The 20,971-nt window shown below is 33.1% G+C and overlaps 1 protein-coding gene across 3 annotated transcripts; it reads right to left on the bottom strand.

The window, feature by feature from the left end:
* Window positions 1-441: 441 nt before the first annotated feature.
* LOC108464027 (uncharacterized) lies at window positions 442-19,029 on the bottom strand. Of its 3 annotated transcripts, none has more exons than XM_017764090.2 (26): window positions 18,599-19,029; window positions 17,443-17,555; window positions 17,133-17,259; window positions 16,238-16,336; window positions 16,094-16,162; window positions 15,850-15,984; window positions 15,691-15,759; window positions 14,930-14,982; window positions 14,650-14,809; window positions 13,693-13,857; window positions 12,227-12,311; window positions 11,908-12,135; window positions 11,699-11,802; window positions 11,548-11,590; window positions 10,740-10,897; window positions 9,474-9,584; window positions 9,155-9,223; window positions 8,894-9,037; window positions 8,574-8,648; window positions 8,314-8,490; window positions 8,116-8,201; window positions 2,509-2,563; window positions 1,781-1,906; window positions 1,578-1,691; window positions 1,105-1,221; window positions 442-1,014 (listed from the first exon to the last, which is right to left on the bottom strand). In XM_017764090.2, the coding sequence occupies exons 1-26, from the start codon at window positions 18,716-18,718 to the stop codon at window positions 949-951; spliced, it is 2,868 nt and encodes a 955-aa protein (XP_017619579.1). In that variant the 5' UTR covers window positions 18,719-19,029; the 3' UTR covers window positions 442-948. The 3 variants fall into 3 exon arrangements, with proteins under 3 accessions (XP_017619579.1, XP_017619580.1, XP_052881594.1); XM_017764091.2 differs by having other exon boundaries at window positions 11,699-11,799; XM_053025634.1 differs by having other exon boundaries at window positions 11,699-11,793.
* Window positions 19,030-20,971: the final 1,942 nt, after the last annotated feature.

Genomic DNA, 20,971 nt, shown 5'->3' with positions numbered 1-20,971 from the left:
TTATTAAAATGAAAAAAAATTAGATCAAATTATTTATCATAGTAATGTCATCAATCTTAAGTCGTTAAATTAATTTGTGATACCAACTCAATCGAATACATTATTAATATATATAATTGAGGGAAGTAATTTACATGAGTTCATATCTCACCAAATACATAATTTTATTTTTTAAGTGAAAATTAATATATCGATAATATTACTTATTTTAATAATAAAAGAATTGATGATCTGATTAAAAGTCACACCAGATAAAAAGATAATATTTTTTCCCCAATCTTATAATAAACCAACCACCAATAAATCACAGTAAACTCAATAAGATTTTACAAATACAAACCAACCAATAAATCACAATAAATAATAATGCAATATACCGTATAAATTCATACACAGCATAAATAAAACATATAAAATAAAATAAAAATAAGAGCGCACAAATCCATAAAATTCATATTATTGATGATGATAGAAGCGTTTATAGCTAAATACCTTTAATTAACCCCAAAAAACAACGTGCTGAAAGTCAAATTTTTTCTGTAAAATAATATAGCTCTATGCCTCGAATAACCTCAAATAAAACTTAATAACCTAATTTACTTGTCCCTAAACACAAAAATCAAGCTATCCCATGCAATTTGGGGATAAACTTTGCAATAATATCTTGAAAAAGTGGTGGCACTGATTTATATAGCTCAAGTAAAAAAACAAGTGGGAAAGAAAGAACAGAGGGTTCCCACTTTTGAACCGTATGTTTACAATTTCGTATTTACAGAATGAAAATCGAGGAAATAAAACAATAATATTCTCTGTAAGCCTGTAATTTGGCTGCCATATGAGTTTGATTGCAAGGCAGACATTTGAGAATTCGTAAGAATATTTTGGGGTCAGCTTCTAGCACTTAACTGTACCAAAATGGGATAGAAAAATGTGTAGGAGGAAGTCATGTCATTGTCGCTTTCTTTGGTAAAGTGAATAACCAATCAGAGCAGACATCAAAAACGTCCAAAGCACCTGCAATAAACACAAAAGTAAGAAGTGATTGGTTCCATCAGCTACAATCAAGCAGGGGGAAATAATAGAAGGAAATGGTAGGGAGAGTACCGTATTTATGGTATGCCATCGTTCAAGCCTTCGAATCCGGCATTGCATGTCTTCTATTATGCCATCCATTGGAGAAACCTCCCTACTCTGTGACGATTCTGATGGTGTACTGCCACCCTGTTTGGTCCACTAAACCATTATTAAATATAAAGAAAATTGGTACCAATCTTAAATGGAGCAAATTCTACCGCATAAAAACTAGATTTTTAGTAACATGCGGACTTCAAATTATCAAGAATATGCAAATAAAATTTACGTGTCTGTCATCTGATTTTCAAATCATATCCTTCCGATGCTATTCGTAGAAATCAAATCTTTGTTGAGAGGCAGATTCTAAATAACCATGGATATGTAGATTGCCATGGTAACTCTGATTCTTATTCAGCATAAACATTAGATGAAGAAGTTTACGTTAGAGGCTATCTAGAATATCGACATGGGCTGATAGCTTAATTTTGTTTAACAATAAACACCTGGGATTGTATAGACTCCACAAGTTCCTGCAACCTTGCAGCTTGATGAGTGTGAATTCCACTGTAACTTCTTTCCACAAGAGGTAATCTTTCCAAAATTATTTGGAGATAACTCTACAAGATAAATATGAGTCCTATCAAGTTTAAATAATAGACAAAAATGGAAGAAATACAGAAATATCTCACACAAACAAAGGCCAAACCTTTGTCGTGTATGACCCATCCAGTTTCAATGCTGAACCCGCAGCTGCCACAGCCTCTTTATTGACCCCTTTGATCTGTAGGTAAGGGCTAGGGGCATCTTGTAGATGGTCAACCTCAATAAGAATCTAAAGCCGGCACCGAGTGCATAAAGACAAGAGCTCATATATGTCAGAAATAATTGAAGTTAAAAAAATCCCACACCTATGAACACTGATTGACTCATGTTCAAGAATAGCCTTTATCCAAAAAAAAAAAAAAAACAGATAAATAAAATATAAATGGATAAGAACAGTGTGGTTTTCAATGGTATTAGATACAGGTGTAGAAGATTGAATAATAGTTTGGCAACTAAATCCTTCACACTTTCAAGGTGAATCAATAAAATATACTCACAAGAAAGCAATACTCAGAGCTAGCAAAGACAAACTAATCCAGAAGATCCACATCATATTATTTTTCATTTTAATAAAAGACAAACAGGATATAATTTTGTCCAGAGTTACTCAAATCAAGGTTTAAAGACAAAATTCAACTAAATTGAAGTAGAGGCAAACTTCAGAGATGACCCAGAGTAGAAAGGAAAATTCAGCATTAAATCACAAGTTAGAATGAAGTCAGAACATTGAAAAACTAGAAGCCTACGCTTTTGGTCAGAACTAATTTTTTTAATTTAAAAGCCACTCATGTTAACACAAAATGAGTATTATAAAATCCAAACTAATATTACCTTGCCATCTTGGTAGATCAGTGCAGATGCTTCAATGTAGGCTACAGCTTGATACCTGCCATCAGGGAAGGAATAGAATACCCAATCAATCAATCATGAACTTATCAGTGAGTAATGCATGGAGGAGGTAAAAAGAAAACTGAAAATAGCAGAGTATGCCTAATACAAAAAATTTCCAAATATGTAGGGTCTGAAAATCAAAACTACAATCTATACCAAAACAGATGATGTGAATGTTTGAGCCCAATCATCAAGAATAGCAGTGTCAGCAGATAAGACCCAAGAAGTTGAATATTTTATGCCACTTTTTCATAAGTTACCACTCGTAAAACTACACATCCATTAGAGTTTGCAAAACTCATACAGAAGAATATCGACTTTGATGAAATATGTGAAACCCCATATATTTTGGGGATATTTTATAAAGGTATTTAGGTAAAAAAATCTTATTTAGATAGATAAGAAATTTTTTAAGAATAGTTATTTTATCTTTTAGTAGAATATTTTATTTTATCGTTTAGTAGTTTATTAGAATAAGGGAATTATTTTCCCAGTTAGGGAATTATTTTCCCAGTTAGGTTATGACTCTTTCCTCAATTTAAATTTAGTTCTTCAGTTAATAAAATACAGAACAGTTTTATTAAATACTCTCTTGAAAACTGCATCTGAGCTAGGTTAAATCTCCAGTAGCATCATGGTTAAAACAACTTTCACTGGAGATAAGAGATCCAGCAATCAAAAGGAGGTAGAAAGTTCTACCGTTGAAACAATTATCGAGAGTGCAATGACTCAAGGGACAAAGGTGCCTCACCTCTCTTTTCAACTGACATCTCAGAAGTTGAATTGCAAGAATTATCTCGAATGGTCGCAACCCATAAAGTTAGCAATTGATAGGCGTGGAAAGCTAGGTCATTTAACTGGAGAAGTCAAGCAACTAGAGGTGGGCGATCCAAAGATGAGCAAGTGGAAGTCAGAAAATTCTATGATAATTGTGTGGCTTATTAATTGCATAAAAGCATCCATAGATAAACTTTTTCTTTTTCTCCCGATTGTTAAAGATGTTTGGTACGCTGTGAAAGACACCTATTCAAATTTAAAAAAAGCTTCACGGATCTTTCAGTTAAAAATAAAACTTTGGAAGGCTAGACAAGGGGAAAAGGAAGTTGCTTTTTATTATAACGAGATGATGTCTCTTTGATAAGAACTGGATTAGTGTTATAATGATGAATGAAAATGTCCCGGAGATGGTGTAAAAGCTATTTAAAAAAAAAAAAAGAGAATGAGCAAGCATATTTATTTCTAGCTGGTTTCAATAAAGAATTTGATGAAGTGAGATATCAAATCCTAGGAAAAAAATTGCTTCAACACTCCGTGAGATCTGAGGTTAGAAGAGAGAAGACAAGAAGAAAAGTAATGTTAAGGCCAAGATTTGAAGCTAATGATGATAGTTCTACTCTTGTAATTGTTAAAAATAATGATAACAGTGACAAAAGAAAAAAACCTTGGTACGACCACTGCAAAAAATATTGGTACACTCGAGAAACATGTTGGAAGCTCCATGAAAAACCGACGAATGGAAAAAAAAAGGGGTGGCAATGGTCGTGGTTCACAACCAGATGATAGTAGAGCTTTCCAAACGACTAATGAAAATCATGAGTAGCAAAGTTCTCTAGAAGAGTCTCCATTCACTAAGGAACAATAAGAGCATCTATACAAGCTTTTTCAATCACCACAGTTTCGGATGAATTCTTTTGTTCCTAACTCATCCAATAATCCTTCTTCCTCCTTTGCCCAACTAGATACTGATTTCTCTATTTTTTTCAGTGTTAAACCTTGTAAAACAAACACTTGTAAAACAAACACGTGGATTGTTAATTCTGGAGCTAGTGATCATATGACTAGTAGTCATTTTCTTTTCTCAACTTACACACCTTGTACAGGAAACAAAAAGATCAAAGTAGTAGATGAGCTGTTCTTGACAATAGCCGAGAAAGGCACTATCAAAATTTCAACTTCCTTGATTTTACATGTGCCAAATCTAGCTTGTAATCTCATATCGGCCAGTAAATTATCCCAGTCTTCGAATTCTATATGTAAATTTCAGAATATGGTCTTAGGGAGAATGATTAGCAATGCTAAAGAATCTGTGGAATTTACTTTCGCAATGCTAAAGAATCTGTGGAATTTACTTTCTTGATGACAACCATCTAAGTCGACCAACAACTACTCTTATGTTTAAAATCTATTTCTAGTTTTGATAAAATTACGATTTGGGGACACCCTAATTTTTACTATTTAAGATATTAGTTACCTAATCTATTTAAAAATAAAACTCCTTCATATCACTATGAATTTTGTGAATTGGCTAAACATCATTTGTCATTCTTTTTACCTGAAAAATATAAAGCTTCCAAACCTTTTTCGTTAAAACATAGTGATGTTTGGGGATCTTTGAGAGTCTCAATTTTTTTTGAAAAATGTTGGTTTGTCACATTTATTGATGATCATACTCACATTTGTTGGGTGTTTTTATTAAAAATTTGTCTGAAGTTAAAAATGTGTTTCAATCTTTTTATGCTAGTAAAAATATAATTCGGTGCGAAAATAGATGTACTTTGGAGTGACAATGGTAGAGAATTTTTTAGTGACCAATTAGGCATTTTCTTAATCAAACATGGAATAGTCCACCAAAACTCTTGTACAAATATACCACAACAGAATGGGATTGCAGGAAAAAAAAACCGCCATCTTTTGAAAATAACTAGAGCCTTGATGTTCACTAGTCAGGTACCACGTTATCTTTGGGGCGAAGCCTTATTAACAACTACATATCTTATTAATAGAATGCCCAGTAAAACTCTAAACTATAGAACTCCTTTCAATCTTTTTAAAGATAACTTTCCTAACTCTAAATTGATCATAGATTTATCTCTCCGAGTTTTTGGGTGTACTGCTTTTGTTCATCTTCACAACCAAAATAAACTAGATCCTAGACCCAAAAAATGTGCCTTTGTTGAATATGCTTCTAATAAAAAGGATTTCAAATATTATTATCCAATTGATAGGAAGATTATTGTTACCATGGATGTCACATTTGTTGAAACACAATCTTACTTTGATTCTAACCTTCAGGGAGAGAATTATATTAAGTAAGATTTAATAATTAATCAAGAAAAGACTAGGATTATACAACATAGGGATTCTAATAATGGGGAACGCGAATTTATGATTAACACATAAACTAATGATGTTAATATTGTTAACAGAAAGGAGTATGAAGGTGTAGAGTCTAATCATGAAAACAAAGAACAAACAAAAGAGTTATTGGTTTACTAAAGAAGAAATGGAAATCAAGAAAGTGAAATCCACCAGATTCATCACCAAGAATCCGACCCGCAAGATCTTGTTAAAAGTCCAGGTAAAACTCATAATCCAACCAATGAATTTTCTGATTTAGATATTCCAATTGCTAAAAGAAAATGTGTCAAAAATGTTGTCAAATATCCCATGTTTAACTTTGTGTACTATAAAACATTGTCTTCAACATTATCAGCCTTTGTTTCATGTCTCGATACTGTGAAAACACCCAAAAATGTGAAAGATGCTTTACAAGTTCCTAAATAGATGGAGGCCATTTTAGAGGAGATGCGCGCTTTTGAAAAAACAGGTACACGGGAAATAGTGGAATTACCTATATAAAAAAAAACAGTGGGCTGTAAATAGGTGTGCACAACCAAATTCAAACCAAAAGGATCTCTAGATAGATACAAAGCCCGAGTGGTGGCTAAAGGGTACACTCAAACATATGGGATAGACTATCTTGAAAAATTTTCTCCAATAGCCAAGTTAAATTCTATTAGAATTTTTTTATCAATTGTTGTTAATCTTGATTGGTCTTTACAGTAGCTAGATGTGAAGAATGCTTTCCTAAATGAGAAACTTGAAAAAAAAGTTTACACGGATCCTCCAAGTTTTGAAGAAAAATTTGGAACTCAAGTATGTAAGCTCAGAAAATCTTTGTATGGTTTAAAACAGTCTCCTCAAGCTTGGTTCGAACGGTTCACTCTAGTTGTTAAAAACAAGGTTACTCACAAAGGCAAGCTGATCACACAATATTCTATCGACACTCACAAAGAGGTAGAATAGCAGTTATTATAGTTTATGTCGATATGATTATTACAGAAGATAATGTGGATGAAATAAGGCGTCTCAAGAAGCATCTAGCATTGGAGTTTGAGATCAAAAACTTCGGTCACTTTCTTGGAATGGAAATTGTTCGATCAAAAAAGGTCTTGTGGTCTCTCAGAAAAAATATGTGATTGGTCTTTTAAAAGAGGCTAGGATGAGTGGTTGACGCCTAGCTGACACACCAATTGATCCAAATGTAAAATTCAAAAATAAAGAAAGACGACTAGTTGATAAAAGGCAGTACCAGAGATTAGTTAGTAAGTTAATTTACTTATCACATACAAGGCTAGACATAGCTTTTGCAATAAGCTTAGTGAGTCAATTTATGCACTCCCCAATGGAGGAACATGAAGAAACAGTGTTTTGGATTCTGAGATACTTGAAGAGCTCACCTAGTAAGGGCTTATTCTTCGAGAAATCTAAACAAAAAGGAATTGAAGCTTATATAGATGCAGATTGGGTAGGCTCAACAACAGATAGGAGATCTACATCAGGATATTGTACATTTGTTTAGGGAAACCTTGTGACTTGGCAAAGCAAAAAACAAAGTGTTGTAGCAAGTAGTGCAGAGGCTGAGTTTAGATCGATGGCTCAAGGAATTTGTGAAATGATGTGGTTAAAAAGAATTATGGAAGAGCTGAGGAAACCAATAACTTCACCAATAAGTTGTACTGTGATAGCAAAGTTGCCATTAGTATTGCTCACAACCCAGTCTAGCATGACAAAACTAAACATGTTGAGATTGATAGACACTTTATCAAGGAGAAGATTGAAAAAGGCCAAGTGTGCTTGCCGTTTGTTCCTTTAAAACAATAGACTGCTGACATACTCACCAAAGGGTTCCCTAAGACAAGCTTTGATTTTCTTGTAAGCAAGTTGGGCATGATTGATATAAATGCACCAACTTGAGGGAGGATGTTGAAATACGTGAAACCCATTTATTTTGGGGATCTTTTTTAAAGTTATTTAGGTAGATAAATCTTCAAATAAATCAATTGAGATTTTTTAGGAATATTTTATTCTATCTTTAGTAGTTTATTAGAATAAGAGAATTATTTTCCCAAAGTTAGGTTATGACTATTTCCTCTATTTAAATTCAGTTCTTCAGTTAATAAAATACAGAACAATTTTATTAAATACTCTCTTGAAAACTTTCAAACTTAACTTCCTCTCCCTTTAATATCCAAAAGTTTTGTTCAACAGTACCTCTTAATCCCCCTTCTCTTTTTTCAAGAGAAGAAAAAGAGAATTGTAAGACCTTTGGATTAATCCTGGGAAATGACTGCTCAAACCTCTTTCTAATTGACAATAAGAGGCATTAACATCACAATACAAACCATTTTTATTCAATACCTATCATAAAATAACATTCCGTTATAGCAAAATTCTAGTGAACATCAACATTAATATCTAACTTACCCAAGGTTAAGAAGGCCAGACACTGTACTAATGCTAATGTCAAAATCCACTTTGGGCTGAATGATGAAATTCCCCTCCCTAATCGGCTAACAAAGAGAATACAGAAGGAATCAAAATATCAGCTATTTGCTACAGTATTAGAAAAAGCAACTACATTGCATAGGCTAAAAGGAATTTTACATAAATATTACTACTCACCTCTCGTATTAGTAACGCAAATCTGCCCTCACATATTCTGACACGTACACAGTCACTCTCAGCTATGTGCCCATTTGCAGGAGTTCCAGGAAGCCTTAAATATATATCAATGAAATTCTGAACAGAACTACAGAACTTCGCAGAGTCAAGAATATTTAAAATATCTTGATAGGCCACCTGATACCATGAATAAGTAGGAATAGCTTGTCAGTAACAAGGCTGGGCCATGAGTTTTAGATCATAGTCTTTATAATACTTACTTGTTTATTACTCTTCAAAACGAATAGTGAACTCTCGGGAGAAAGAACAGGATCAAAGTCATTTCTAATTTTGAGCTGCAATAATATGAAAAACCATTGCAACACACAATTCACTTTGTTGTCAGAGTTGCTGCTCAAAGAACCATACCTTTGCATGCATCTATGTAATACATATTGCCATGAGTAGGTTAAATACATACAAACAGTAAAATACTTTACCAACATGTGTGCCTGTTCAAAAAACAGAAAGAAATACCAAAAATTTTCTGATATGTCCAAGCACGTGTACTAAAAGCTTGAGATATTCATAGACTACTGACATGTGCATGAACAAGATGCGGTTCAATATGCTGCTGGAATATTGGAAACACTGTCATCATGATCTCATTTTGGGACATAAAACACCCCACTCTGCTTTTGTCTCTTTGAACTCGAGAAATCAAGTGTGAATGAACACCTCCAACCTGGTTTTGCAGCCAAAAACCAACTTAATAGCCCATTTTTTCCCAAAGAAAACAAGATAATACGTACATCACAAGAAAATATCAAGCCCTAAAGGAGGATTAGGGAAGTCATCTTACAACAGCAATCCACAAGTCAAGGGATTTCCTGATTTCAGGATGCAAAGCATAAACCCCCTCAAAAATGATCTGGTCAACAGAAAAAAATAAATTTGAAAAGTTATACAAGTTTTAATCCAAATAAAGAGAACAACTCAGAAAGAGTTTCAATTGCAGAACAACTATCAGGCATCTTGGATAAGAAAGAACAAATAGTTCACCTTAGCAATCCATGTTTCATATTCTAAGTAATTGATTATTTTAGCTTGTTATATTTCAATAAATATAATCATTAAAAAAAAAAAATCTTCGACAGCACTGAAATGAACATGTAACAGACCACACCACAATCTTCAGAAATTTCAAGCTCTTTGAAACAACTACGAGAACCAGTCTCCAAGTTGAATACAGGTATTTTTGTCTTTCGACCATGCTTTATGTCACCAATGTTCTGCACAAGACAAATACAACCGTGAGGCATTACTGATCAGTGCAAAACTTTCTGGTCAAAATCACACCCGCAAGGTATGCAAAATATTAATAATATGCATTTCTTTCATCTATATCAACATCTGGATACCATCAAGCTCTCCTTGAATGAGTTAATTTCGTATATTTTATATGGTTTTTACTATTTTTAAAATGAAAACAAAAATACTCTAGGTGACTGCTTTTATTTTCAGAAAGTAAAAGAAAACACAGTTTTCACAGATGCTGAGAACAAGAGTTTATTGCTTCCAATGATTTTGAAAACAATGTTTCCACTCCCGCCGATATTTATAAGAGGAATGACATTAATATAACATTTTGTTATGCAATAACAGTAAAATGAATGTTTTAATTTATAAAAAGCGGCCAATAAAGTAATATAAATATACTACAACAAATATATAAAGAAATGAAATATATATAAGTATAATCAATATTCTAAACAGAAAAATAAACTACAATAGAAATTATATACTTCCTATAATAATAACTAATTGTTTGAACATATTCAATTCAATCTGAAATGTCAAATTAAAATCTGTCTACACTGAAATTAATATGGTACCATATAAATTAGACTTTTATATTTTTATATGTAAACGTGGATGTTGTTTAGATAAATTATTCTTTATTATCATTACAATTTACTATTCATTTCTACATGGTAAAAATGAATATTACAGATAATATTTCATGTATAGTATACACATTAACTAGAAGTATTGAAAAAGGTAGTATTTGTCAAATACATTTCATAATTAAAAGAAAGAAAAAGAATAATTAAACACACACATATGTAGGTACATATACTTTATATATATGACGACAACTTTTTCTTAATGTCCTACATCTGAAATTAAGTAATACAAAGTTTATTGATAGAAATAGACAATTGGTGTTACTAAATGATCAATAAGCTCGTGAAAATTAAGTGAAGCCAGAACTGCAATTTAGTTAACCACGTAATCTTAATCTTTACAAACCTTTAGTTAAGCTAAGTTTCAAGCTGCATCATTTGTCACTATAATGGTTCAACTGAAGTTCAATGCCTCATTCAGCCCTAATCCTTAAGACATGTATTATAATTTAATCAAATTACACAAATATAGAAATTTACCTTAGAAAGCAAAGGCAAATCGAGAGAGTTAAAATCATCGTATTTGAAATCCTTAACTTGCTCTGGTTTAAAATAGCTTTCAAGGGAAACTACTTCACAACCAACAATATTTGCCGTTTTATGTGCCAAGCTAGTCTTTCCGGATCCACTAGGACCACCTGCAAAAGCAGGTGAGTTATCAACAGCATATGAGTTTTGCAATCAGAAGGGACAATAGCGATTCTGAAAAATGACATGAACTTATTTCTTTCTTGTTTCATAGGTCAAGAACTTGCAAGTCATTTACATAGTTCAGAATTCACATAGTCTGCCAGGTAAACCAAGAAATATGAAGAAGCGTGGATTAGATTTTGAGACGCTAATTCTCACATTTAACCAAGCACTTAAATAAAAAAATAGGAAGAAAGCATTGGATTTCAAAATTGCCAGAAGATTTACAGTACAGGAATTAAGATCCATAAAATGTGACAGTGGCAAATAAAATTCTAAATCCTAGTGAAAGCATAGTATTACTACTTTTCATATTTTTTTAGTGCTGATTATCATGCGGTAATCTAAAGAGAGCTAAGAAAACTGTTTGACCAAAAAGTAGCCCACACACTTTCAAAAGTCAAGCCAGCCAGACTCTAAGTTAATGAAAAGAACCATCCCTGCTAGGATTAGTTTCACACACTCAAAACATTATTTGAAACTTCATAAGAGGTTCATATGAACAAGCAACTAAACTAGAGAGACATAGGAAAGGAATATGATAAACCAACCAAGAGAGGAGGGAGGGAGAGAGAGGAGCATTTTTTTTTACTATTACCAATTCCAACTATAACTGGAACACTTTTATTCTCCAACAAAAACTGAAAATGAAAACCAAAAGAAAGGGCATCAGCTTTGGACATGACTGGTATTCTGATCACAATTTAACAGTACAAGCCTTTTCATTATAAGAGCTCTTCCTTCATTACCTGGATTCCCTGCACAGCAAGGAGCAAGCCTCGGTCCAAGTCATATGAATCAGGCATTGGAGCAAGTTTCATTGTATCCCTGAAAGCAGAAGAACCTGTAGCTGCTACATGAGAAAGTCTACGCATGAAATACATTGAAACTCCTCCATGATGTACTTGAGGAAAGGAAATACTTAAGTTATCGAGCTGTCCACATAGAGGAGGCATACCTACTAAACCGCCATGTGAACGATCTGATGAGGCAAAATGCCATGTTGGTAATACAGGCTCCATTTTTGATTTTGTTGGAGAGCGAGTCCAAGGCTGAGCTAAATCCTCTAGCCGGGAAACAAGGTTTGGAGTGGTACGAATAGGCTTTGGTGCTGCAATGTCTTTTTCTTGATTATGAGAGACAGATGTGGCAGAAACAAGTGGAGGAGTATTCAGGCGTGGAACACCTGAAAGTGGAATTGACTTGAGAAAAAAGATAACCAACAATAGTAGCATTGACAGAGAAAAGTTTGATAGAGATCATGTCTAATGAACAACCTTTTCTTTCAAGAATCATTTCCAGATATGATTTAGTTAGCCATTGTCCAGTAATTCCCATCCGTAATGCTTCTGCTCCAACTGTCTATGCAACAGTATAGCAACCAAATCAAACATAAGTTTTTCATCAACTGTTTTTACATAGACTGGTGAAGATGGGAGATTATATTCACTTGCTAACCCAAATTCTTACCACAAAAAAACCAAACACAACAGATAAAGATTGGAACTTTGCAAGAAGATAACATGTAATATATTAGACTTGGACAACATACATGTTTAAAATAAAATCTTGGAACTGAAGCTAAACAGTAAAGTTGACAACTTGACATATAACAAGCAGATAGAACATGAATACAAACATACAGCAAAGAAGACATCTGAGAATCAAAACACAGTAGATATAACCTATATCAGTAAAATGGTAGGCTAGTAGCAAAGCCAATGAATTTTGGTTCAAATAAAACAAGAAACATTTTAAGTACATTATAGATGGATTGACTGATTGCATTTTGGCATTTCAAAAAGTGTTTAACATCTTTGAATTGAGAGAATAATAACCCAGGTCATTTCAGGCAAGGACAGCCATAAACAAGCACCCCAGCTTAGCAGGAACCTCCTAAGCTTTCAAACATATAAATGGATGATATGTTTGACACCTAAGCAGAGGTAATTTCAAGAAATACAGAATCCCAAGTTCATGAAATTCATATTTAACAATGTAATCTATATTCCACAATTGTGTATAATCCAAAAAAGAATTAATTTAAGGCTTTGCAAGCAAAAGCTTCTAAGCCCTCTAAATTTCTTCCAGTTTTCATAATGTTCTTGTTTTCTTGCAATAAAAAAGAATCAACGCACAAAATTGAAAGAAAATAAAAGGAAAAGGGAAAAAAACAAAAACAGAAAGAAATTCAAGGTCAACATACAAAGAAGACAAGAAATGGCTGCACTAGAAGAAAAAGAAGGAATAAAGCATGTAAAAGTCAGTCAAAGCACACTGCAATTCTGGTTCTCATTTTAAGTTTTCAGTATGATACTTAAGCAATTGCATCTTGTCACTCTCATTTAAAGCTGAACCAAACAATAGAAACACTTTTCTGACTGGTCATTTTTTTTTACATATATCACTTATATCAAGGTCAGCTCTCAATGAAAAGCATCTAGAAGATAGCCTCGATTATTAAGCATGACTAATGGACATCTCTTCACAATTATCTCATTTATCAAAACTCACCTAAAATCAAAAAGCAACACATATACAGACATGGAAGTGTCAGTCAAAATCCACAAATAACTGACAAATAAGCAACATACGTTGAGAAAAGAACATTTTGCTGAAGTGTCTTCCAATCAATGCAAATTATATTAATATTTTCTGAAGGTAAATCGGGAATACTTGACAAAAATATAACGCACTAAAGAAAATCTGAAATGTTTCCTCCTGGACGAAATTAAGTTCATACTTTCCTATCTGTGCCCCTAAGCACCAAGAAGGTTTCCCCAAGCGTATCAATTGTTTCAAGTGACAGGGAAAGACTGCCAATATTAACTGATGTTGATGCCCTTTTATAACTGACTACAACATTGTAGCCCAAAGCCAGGAGTCCACCAAGAGTCATCCGTCCAACCTGTTCAAAATTAGATATAAGAATGGGTAAAAAGAACCACATTAAGTTAGAGCAAATGAGCTAACTATGAGATGATTTGCAACATAAGTTTCCACCACAAAGAAGCATGTCTTTTATACAATTAGAAAGATAAAAAGTAACAATCCTAGAATACAGATTGAGCTCATTTTTTGATGGTTTGTTACAAACACTCCTAAATCAAAATGTCATATAATATCTTTTTAAATGATTCAGAAGAACAAGATTGAGGACCAAAAAAAGGTGTTTTGATCACCAGAAACCTTACTTTTAAATCATATTGCATATTGCTATTGTGGCAAAATACTAGTTGTATTATTGCACAATATTGCTCATTTCACAAAAAACAATTAGCGTCAGCTACTTATTTCATTCCATAAGAAAAAAACACATTTATTTAATTGATAAAAAAAAGCATCCTTAATTTAAAGAGTTGAAAACTTGAGTATAATAACACCTATAATAAAAGGAATGAAGACAAAATAAAGTTATTGGATATAAAATGGAAGAAGTTAGCAACTTATAAAAGCTACTGCATCAACTACAAAATTAGTAATTTTAAAAGGGAAACACATAACCATACAAAGTTTCAATAGCCAAGGGAAGACATGAATCCTGCTTCCACCCCAACCCCCTTAGCTACACTACTGCATGTAAAACCATTTCAACAGTAACACAGAGAAAGAAAACCTCAATGACAAATTAGAGAGCAGAATTTTTCAGTTTGACAACAACTACCACACTACAACTGCAATCAAGGACAGAAAGCCTGACCTCAAATTCAGCTTTTGGTCTGATGATGAAATTTTTGTCCACAATTCTCTGATCCCCAAGTGACAGATAATATCGAATACCAGATTGTCGCACCTTAATCCAATCATTTATCCGCGCTTCTTCATTAGCCGATGGGGGTCTAAGGTACATCTCAATGAAGCTAAAGCAAAATGAAGTTTTCATTTTATTCCCAAAACTTTAAAAGAGTAAAGCCCTGAGAGACATATATAACTAACACTCTGCAAATAGATGGTATGTGATAATAGTCAGAACCACTCACTTATCAGTTTGTGCCTCATCTTTAAGGAAAAAGGTAGACTGTCCATCAGGTGACTGCCACAGCAATATAATGTCCAAATGAGACTTTAAAGGGGGTAACTGATTAACAATGCAACAAAAAATAACTAACTCTTAATTTTTATGCATTAAAGAAGAGGAATACCTATAGGTTTGTTCCAGTAACAGTTCACTCAAGACAGCCACCGATAACCAACTAATCAATTTTTTTGTTCATTTCTTTTTTTTCTTGGGCAGGGGGAAATATATTTAGAGTTTTCTATGTTGTTGTGTCCACTCCTTCCCATTTTTTTCTATGTGCATGTCCACTTATAACTTAATACGGCAAATCAATTACACCTTTACTTTGTCTTTCACATATGTATATGAAAGAACTTGTCCGACCAATAGTAATATCAAAATGGCTACAAAACTTCAGTTACACCTAATTGCCATATGCAGCTCAGTTTTTAAGCAGAACTCAAGATCAAGAAACTTTACGGCAGCTCACATATTCACCACTTAAACTGCAATAGCCAGTGTCCAAAGTACAAAACTTTGCAACGAGAAGATATCCAAGGTCCAAATATGAGCTTGAGAACAAATTACCAAATAAGTCTAAAGTCAATCAAGATAATTTCACAGTGTTTATGAAAATGTACATTCTTTCTTGACTCCAAACACATTTATGAATTCTCTATTCATCTTTTATGTATGGCAATGCTGAGAATTTTATGTGACAATAAGATACAAAGTATCACATACCTCACTTCGGCATTTCAGCTTGTAGATTGCTTCTCTAAATGATGATACAAAGCTGTTGTTAATTCTAATCTGCATGATAAACTCCATTAATGAGGAATTGCCAGTTAAATTCCAATAAGTAAGAACATAAAGAAAAACAACAAAAACAGAAGAAAAAACCTGTGCATGATGAAGGTCTGGCTCAATGTGCTTTCTAAACAAAGGGAAAATGCTATCAATAAGGTAATCCAGTGAGCAAGAATCTCCTATATCGTATCGAACCTTGGAAAGAAGACTAAAATGAACACCACCAACCTGATACACAACGAAATATTCAGAAGCATTATGTCAAAAGCTGATGAAAAAAACTGATAACTCCACCAAGGCTTTATCAAACCTAGTTCTTAGGGAAAGAAGATATTACCACTGCAACCCGGATATCAAGCAGAGAGCGCAATTTTGCATGCAGAGCATAAGTACCATCAACTATTACCTAACAAAATGTATGAGCCTTTTAAGTCCAAAGCAGCCATAATATGAGATAGATCCTATTTTTACACTTCCTTACCACACCAGACATAGCACTCTTTATAGCTTTGGAGCCAACACGTTTCTTTTGATGAAAATCAAATACTGGTATCTTAGTATCTTTCCCTTCTGTCAAATCCTGTGCTCAACCAAAAACAGAGGGCAAATATATATGCATTTAGAATGCCCCAAACATACTGAGATGCAGATAAAATTTTACCTAGACAATAAATGAGATGAATATATAAGCAAAAAACAATTCAGTCATATGTTAACTTAAACAAGTCTGCAAACAACAGCCATTCACTGAAAAATTGCATTTACCAGCAACTGGCCGTTTCCTTATGTGCTCAACATATGAAGAATCATGTGGTCAACGTCAACATTAAAAGCAATACTTTTCAATATACAGAAGTGAAAAAATAAAACCTAAGTTTTAAATTTAATTGATAAATGTTATAATAGGATTAGGTTTAAAAGCAAAACTAAACTGGTCTGCTACTTTAGAAAAAAAAATTGCATGACCAATTAGTTATTTTCAATACGACTCATATGTTACTTGGAATCTAATAAAAAAATACCAGAACGTATAAGTTGTTTAGTATTTTAAAATGAAAAAGAAATAAATTGACTAAAACTACGAAACATATAACTAAATCCAAATAACAGTTTTATCAGGCAGAAACTGTCAGTATGGTTATAGAAGGACAGTTTAGGAACACAAGCATTCATGTCCTGTGTCCAAATTTTTTTCCAAATCCTACATATATACACCACAGGTTACAGAACACTTTCACATACTTATCCATCCCTCAATAATATTTTCCCCACATCTTTAAACATCAAAAGGATGTTGAAGGACTTGTAGAATTTCTAAAATGGTTCAATTTAACCAAATAGATACATATTGAACCATTATAAAGAAATGTACAAACCTCAAGATTTCGGATCAATGCATCAAAATCTATTGAATCCAAATCAGTCCCTTCATCAGTTCCACCCCGGTAGTTCTCCATTGGTATAACAGTGCAACCGATAACAGATGCTACCTTCTCTGCTAAGCTTTTGGAAATTGGAACCACCAAATAAACACAAAAACATTATTATAAGAAAATAAAATAAAAAAAAGCATGCAGCACCATTTGTCCTGCTTCTTACAAGCTTTCTTTTGAAAAGCAAATAGATAGATAATTAGTAGAGGGAGAGACGCCAGAAAACTAAACAGAATCAGAATAGCATGCATACCTAGTTTTGCCTGATCCACTGGGACCACCAATGCCAACCGTGACAAGACCCTCCTTTTTCTCTCTGAGTTCTTGTATGGATTTTACAAGCAAATAATAGCCATGATCAAATGACTGCATCATTCCAACCCAAACAATCATCACTCTCAAAATAAACTTTCAAAGAACATTAACAGATAAACTCAAACAATAAACAGAGTGCAACTAAGAAGTTCACATGAGACCAAATACTAGTACTTCAAGATCATACAGGATGAACTTGACATAGAAAATTTTGAAAACTAGGATTCAGAGCACCACAATATAAAACATAAGCAACCAACACAACAATCAAATATGCTTACCAAAAGTCATTAACCAAGTTATTCAAAGTTCAAGCCATACACGTATATATATATATATATTGATACCAACAATATGGTTTAGCTTTGTCAATGGAGTTTACCTTAACAACACAGGAACCAGTGAAGGACAAGAAAAAGAAGGAAGATAACAACTTCCAAACATACAAGAAATTTGACGAAAATTTAGGAAAAGAGTGTGTGTATGTGTGACATATTTACGATGCAACTGATTTTTGCTTAAGTAGCATATTCAACCCTAATCAGCACAATCTCTGGATTGATAATTGTCAAGTTTATTTAGAGACTTCCATACTTGTATCAAGAGTCGAAGCCAGAAGACACCTTGGATGATATCATCTAGAATTTATTGTTTTCTAATAATAGGAAAATCATCAATCTATCAAGCAGCAAATTGAGCAATCATCAATGACAGAGGCAGAATAAAAAGATTGAAATAATAGGTTGACATACCATAGCTCAAAATGACATTAAGTAAAATGAGACACTGTGAACAATCACAAATTCCAAACATTTTTACAAAACAAAAAACACTTAATAAAGCACAAATAAAGCAAATGCTGATCATGATTCAATAACATAAGTAGAAAGAAAAAAGGAAAACGTATTTGTTTCCTAGATTACCCAAGATTCAGTACTTGTCTTTTGAACCTACAAAACAATAAAAATGTCTAATAACAGAAATTCTTCAGAACCCAAATTTCATTGAAGAATTAAAAATTACCCAACAACCCTCGAAAAACTAAGAACAACTAGAACTATTTTCTTTAAAACAGAAATTGAAGGGGTACTGACCACATGAAGAGGGAGAGATTGGAGAATAGAAGAAGAAGACGAAGTTGAAGTTGAAGGTTGTTGCTGGAAATAGTCTCGTCCTCCTTCTTGGAATACTCTTTGGACAACTTCATCATCCATTAATTTTCCTTTCTTTTTTTTTTTTTTTTGCTCGAAAAGAACAAAAAAATTCAGGGCTTTCCTTTTTTTTCCAGCAATACTAGTCTGCACTGCAGTTTTCTTTGCTTTGCGTGGGAGGAATCGATCATCAATCAAATGAAATCTTTCTTATTAAAAAGGAGAGAATAAAATTATGAATTTTTGAAAAAAAAAATTTGTTCTCCGTCTTGCCTTTAATTTTTTCTTTTTACGCTTTTCGTTGTCTGAGGCTATTTGCTCCCGCTTGTTTTCCTCACCGTTTCTTTTTTTACTTCCCTGTGCTATTATTACAAGATTATGATTTACTCGTACACGAAATCTATATAAATAATTTAATTTAATTTAAGTTTTAGAAAAAATAAATTTTAATTAAAATGTTAAAATTAAAATATTTCAAATTATTATATTTTGGTTTCGAATATTATCAAATGCGTTTTCTTAAAGTTTATATGATTTAAAATGATAAAATTAACTTTGTAATAATGTATATTATTTTATAAGAGTTTTTGATAATTATTTAAATGAGTTTGGATCACACAAACTTAATCAACTTTTCTCATAAACATTATAGAATATAAATTATAAATTACAATTTTTTTAAAAGAAGTGTTTCATTTATCCCAACCACATTTAAGTATAAACAAAATGGTCCAAAGCTCAGAAAGATAATACATTAAAATCAACGACACCAAGCCTAATCCTTGTAATAAAAAAAACCCATTTGTCACCATTAAGGTTAACAACAATGAAGGGCTGAGACGTGGTCAAAAAAGCTCGATCATGTGAGACAACTCTAGTCTCAACCAAGACATCCACCACCAAGGGAGAGCATAAATCAAAGCAAGGACCTAAGGAATGGCCATCGTTGCCACCATGGACATCGTTAGGAGTCATTGACATAAGGAGATTCGAATCCTTCAAAGAGGCATCAATATCTAAAAACAATAGTTTGGTGTAACTAAATCAACATTATCATGTAAAAGCCATCGAGGCTTGTCAGAGATAGTGCACCGCCAAACATAGGGACCTTGCTGGAGTGGAAAGAAACATAAGCCAAGAAGACTCCTAGCCAAAGAAAATGAGACAAGCTTTAAGGGAAAATCGTAAAAAGACTAAGAGGTAGCTAAGATTCTCTTGTCCACCATTTCGATGACCAAAAGCCTAAAGGGATGGGGGAAATCTTGATATTATTCTTTCGAAAGACAATAAAAAGCATAAAAGAAAATAGAGGTGAAGGGAAAGAAGCCTATGCTGGCCGACCCTAAAAGCAGTTAACCCCTATTAGTTAATTATTAGATAGTCCATTAATTTTACACTCTTTGTAATTCAGTCCCTAGAATAGAATATTTAATTTTCTTGCAAACTTATCTTATTATGAGTTGTCATACTATAAAATGGTATTAGTAGTCGTTTAAACTCTATTGTGTAGGCTAGTTATTATTCAATCACCTTTTCCTTTATGTTTGACCCCTTGGAATACTTCGTGTTCCAGTAGAACTATAAATATTGCAACTGACAGTACACATTTACAGTAAAATCAGGCTTTCAAAATTATTATATAAAATTGTTGTTTTAATGTGTACACGCGTAGCCGGTCAGTGTCCTAATCACCTATGCCACTGCATTATTTCTTGATTGATAACCTTATTACCTCCAAAAAAAAAAAGCTTGAATAGAACCACCACTACCCTCCAACATATATAAGCCATCATGCAAGTTACCATTGCCAATAAGCCATCATGCAAGTTACCATTGCCAATCTTCCTTCCTCTTTGAAGGTCCTAGAATACACAATAATCAGGAAAAAACTCAATTTTGCAATTTCAGGTATTTTGATGGCACTAACAGATAAAAGGTTAATCAAAAAAAGAGGAACAGGTAGTACAGAGCATATTTTAATATTGCGTGTACAGTTGATAGAACCTGATCCAGTTACAGGAGTAAAAGACCCATCGGCTATCCTGACACTATCTTTTGTTTGACTTAGAGAGTATAAAAAACTTTTAGAGGAACTTGTCATGTGTCTATTCGTACTAAAATCAATAATCTATGAGTCAATATTACTGTGAGAATTAAAGACATTACTTGACTTGAAAAAATTGGACGTTGGATTCGAGGAAGAGTCAAGTTGGGACAGAAGACGTCTGAGATGTCGAATTTCATCCAAAGAAAATATTCCAATGGATGCAATTTCTGTAGATGGCTTTGTAGCCTCAAACAAGTTAGCTTGACCCT

Source organism: Gossypium arboreum, chromosome 3 (genome assembly GCF_025698485.1).
Source record: "Gossypium arboreum isolate Shixiya-1 chromosome 3, ASM2569848v2, whole genome shotgun sequence".
In the NCBI taxonomy this organism is placed as follows: Eukaryota; Viridiplantae; Streptophyta; class Magnoliopsida; order Malvales; family Malvaceae; genus Gossypium; species Gossypium arboreum.
This window is presented reverse-complemented; position numbering and strand designations above follow the sequence as displayed.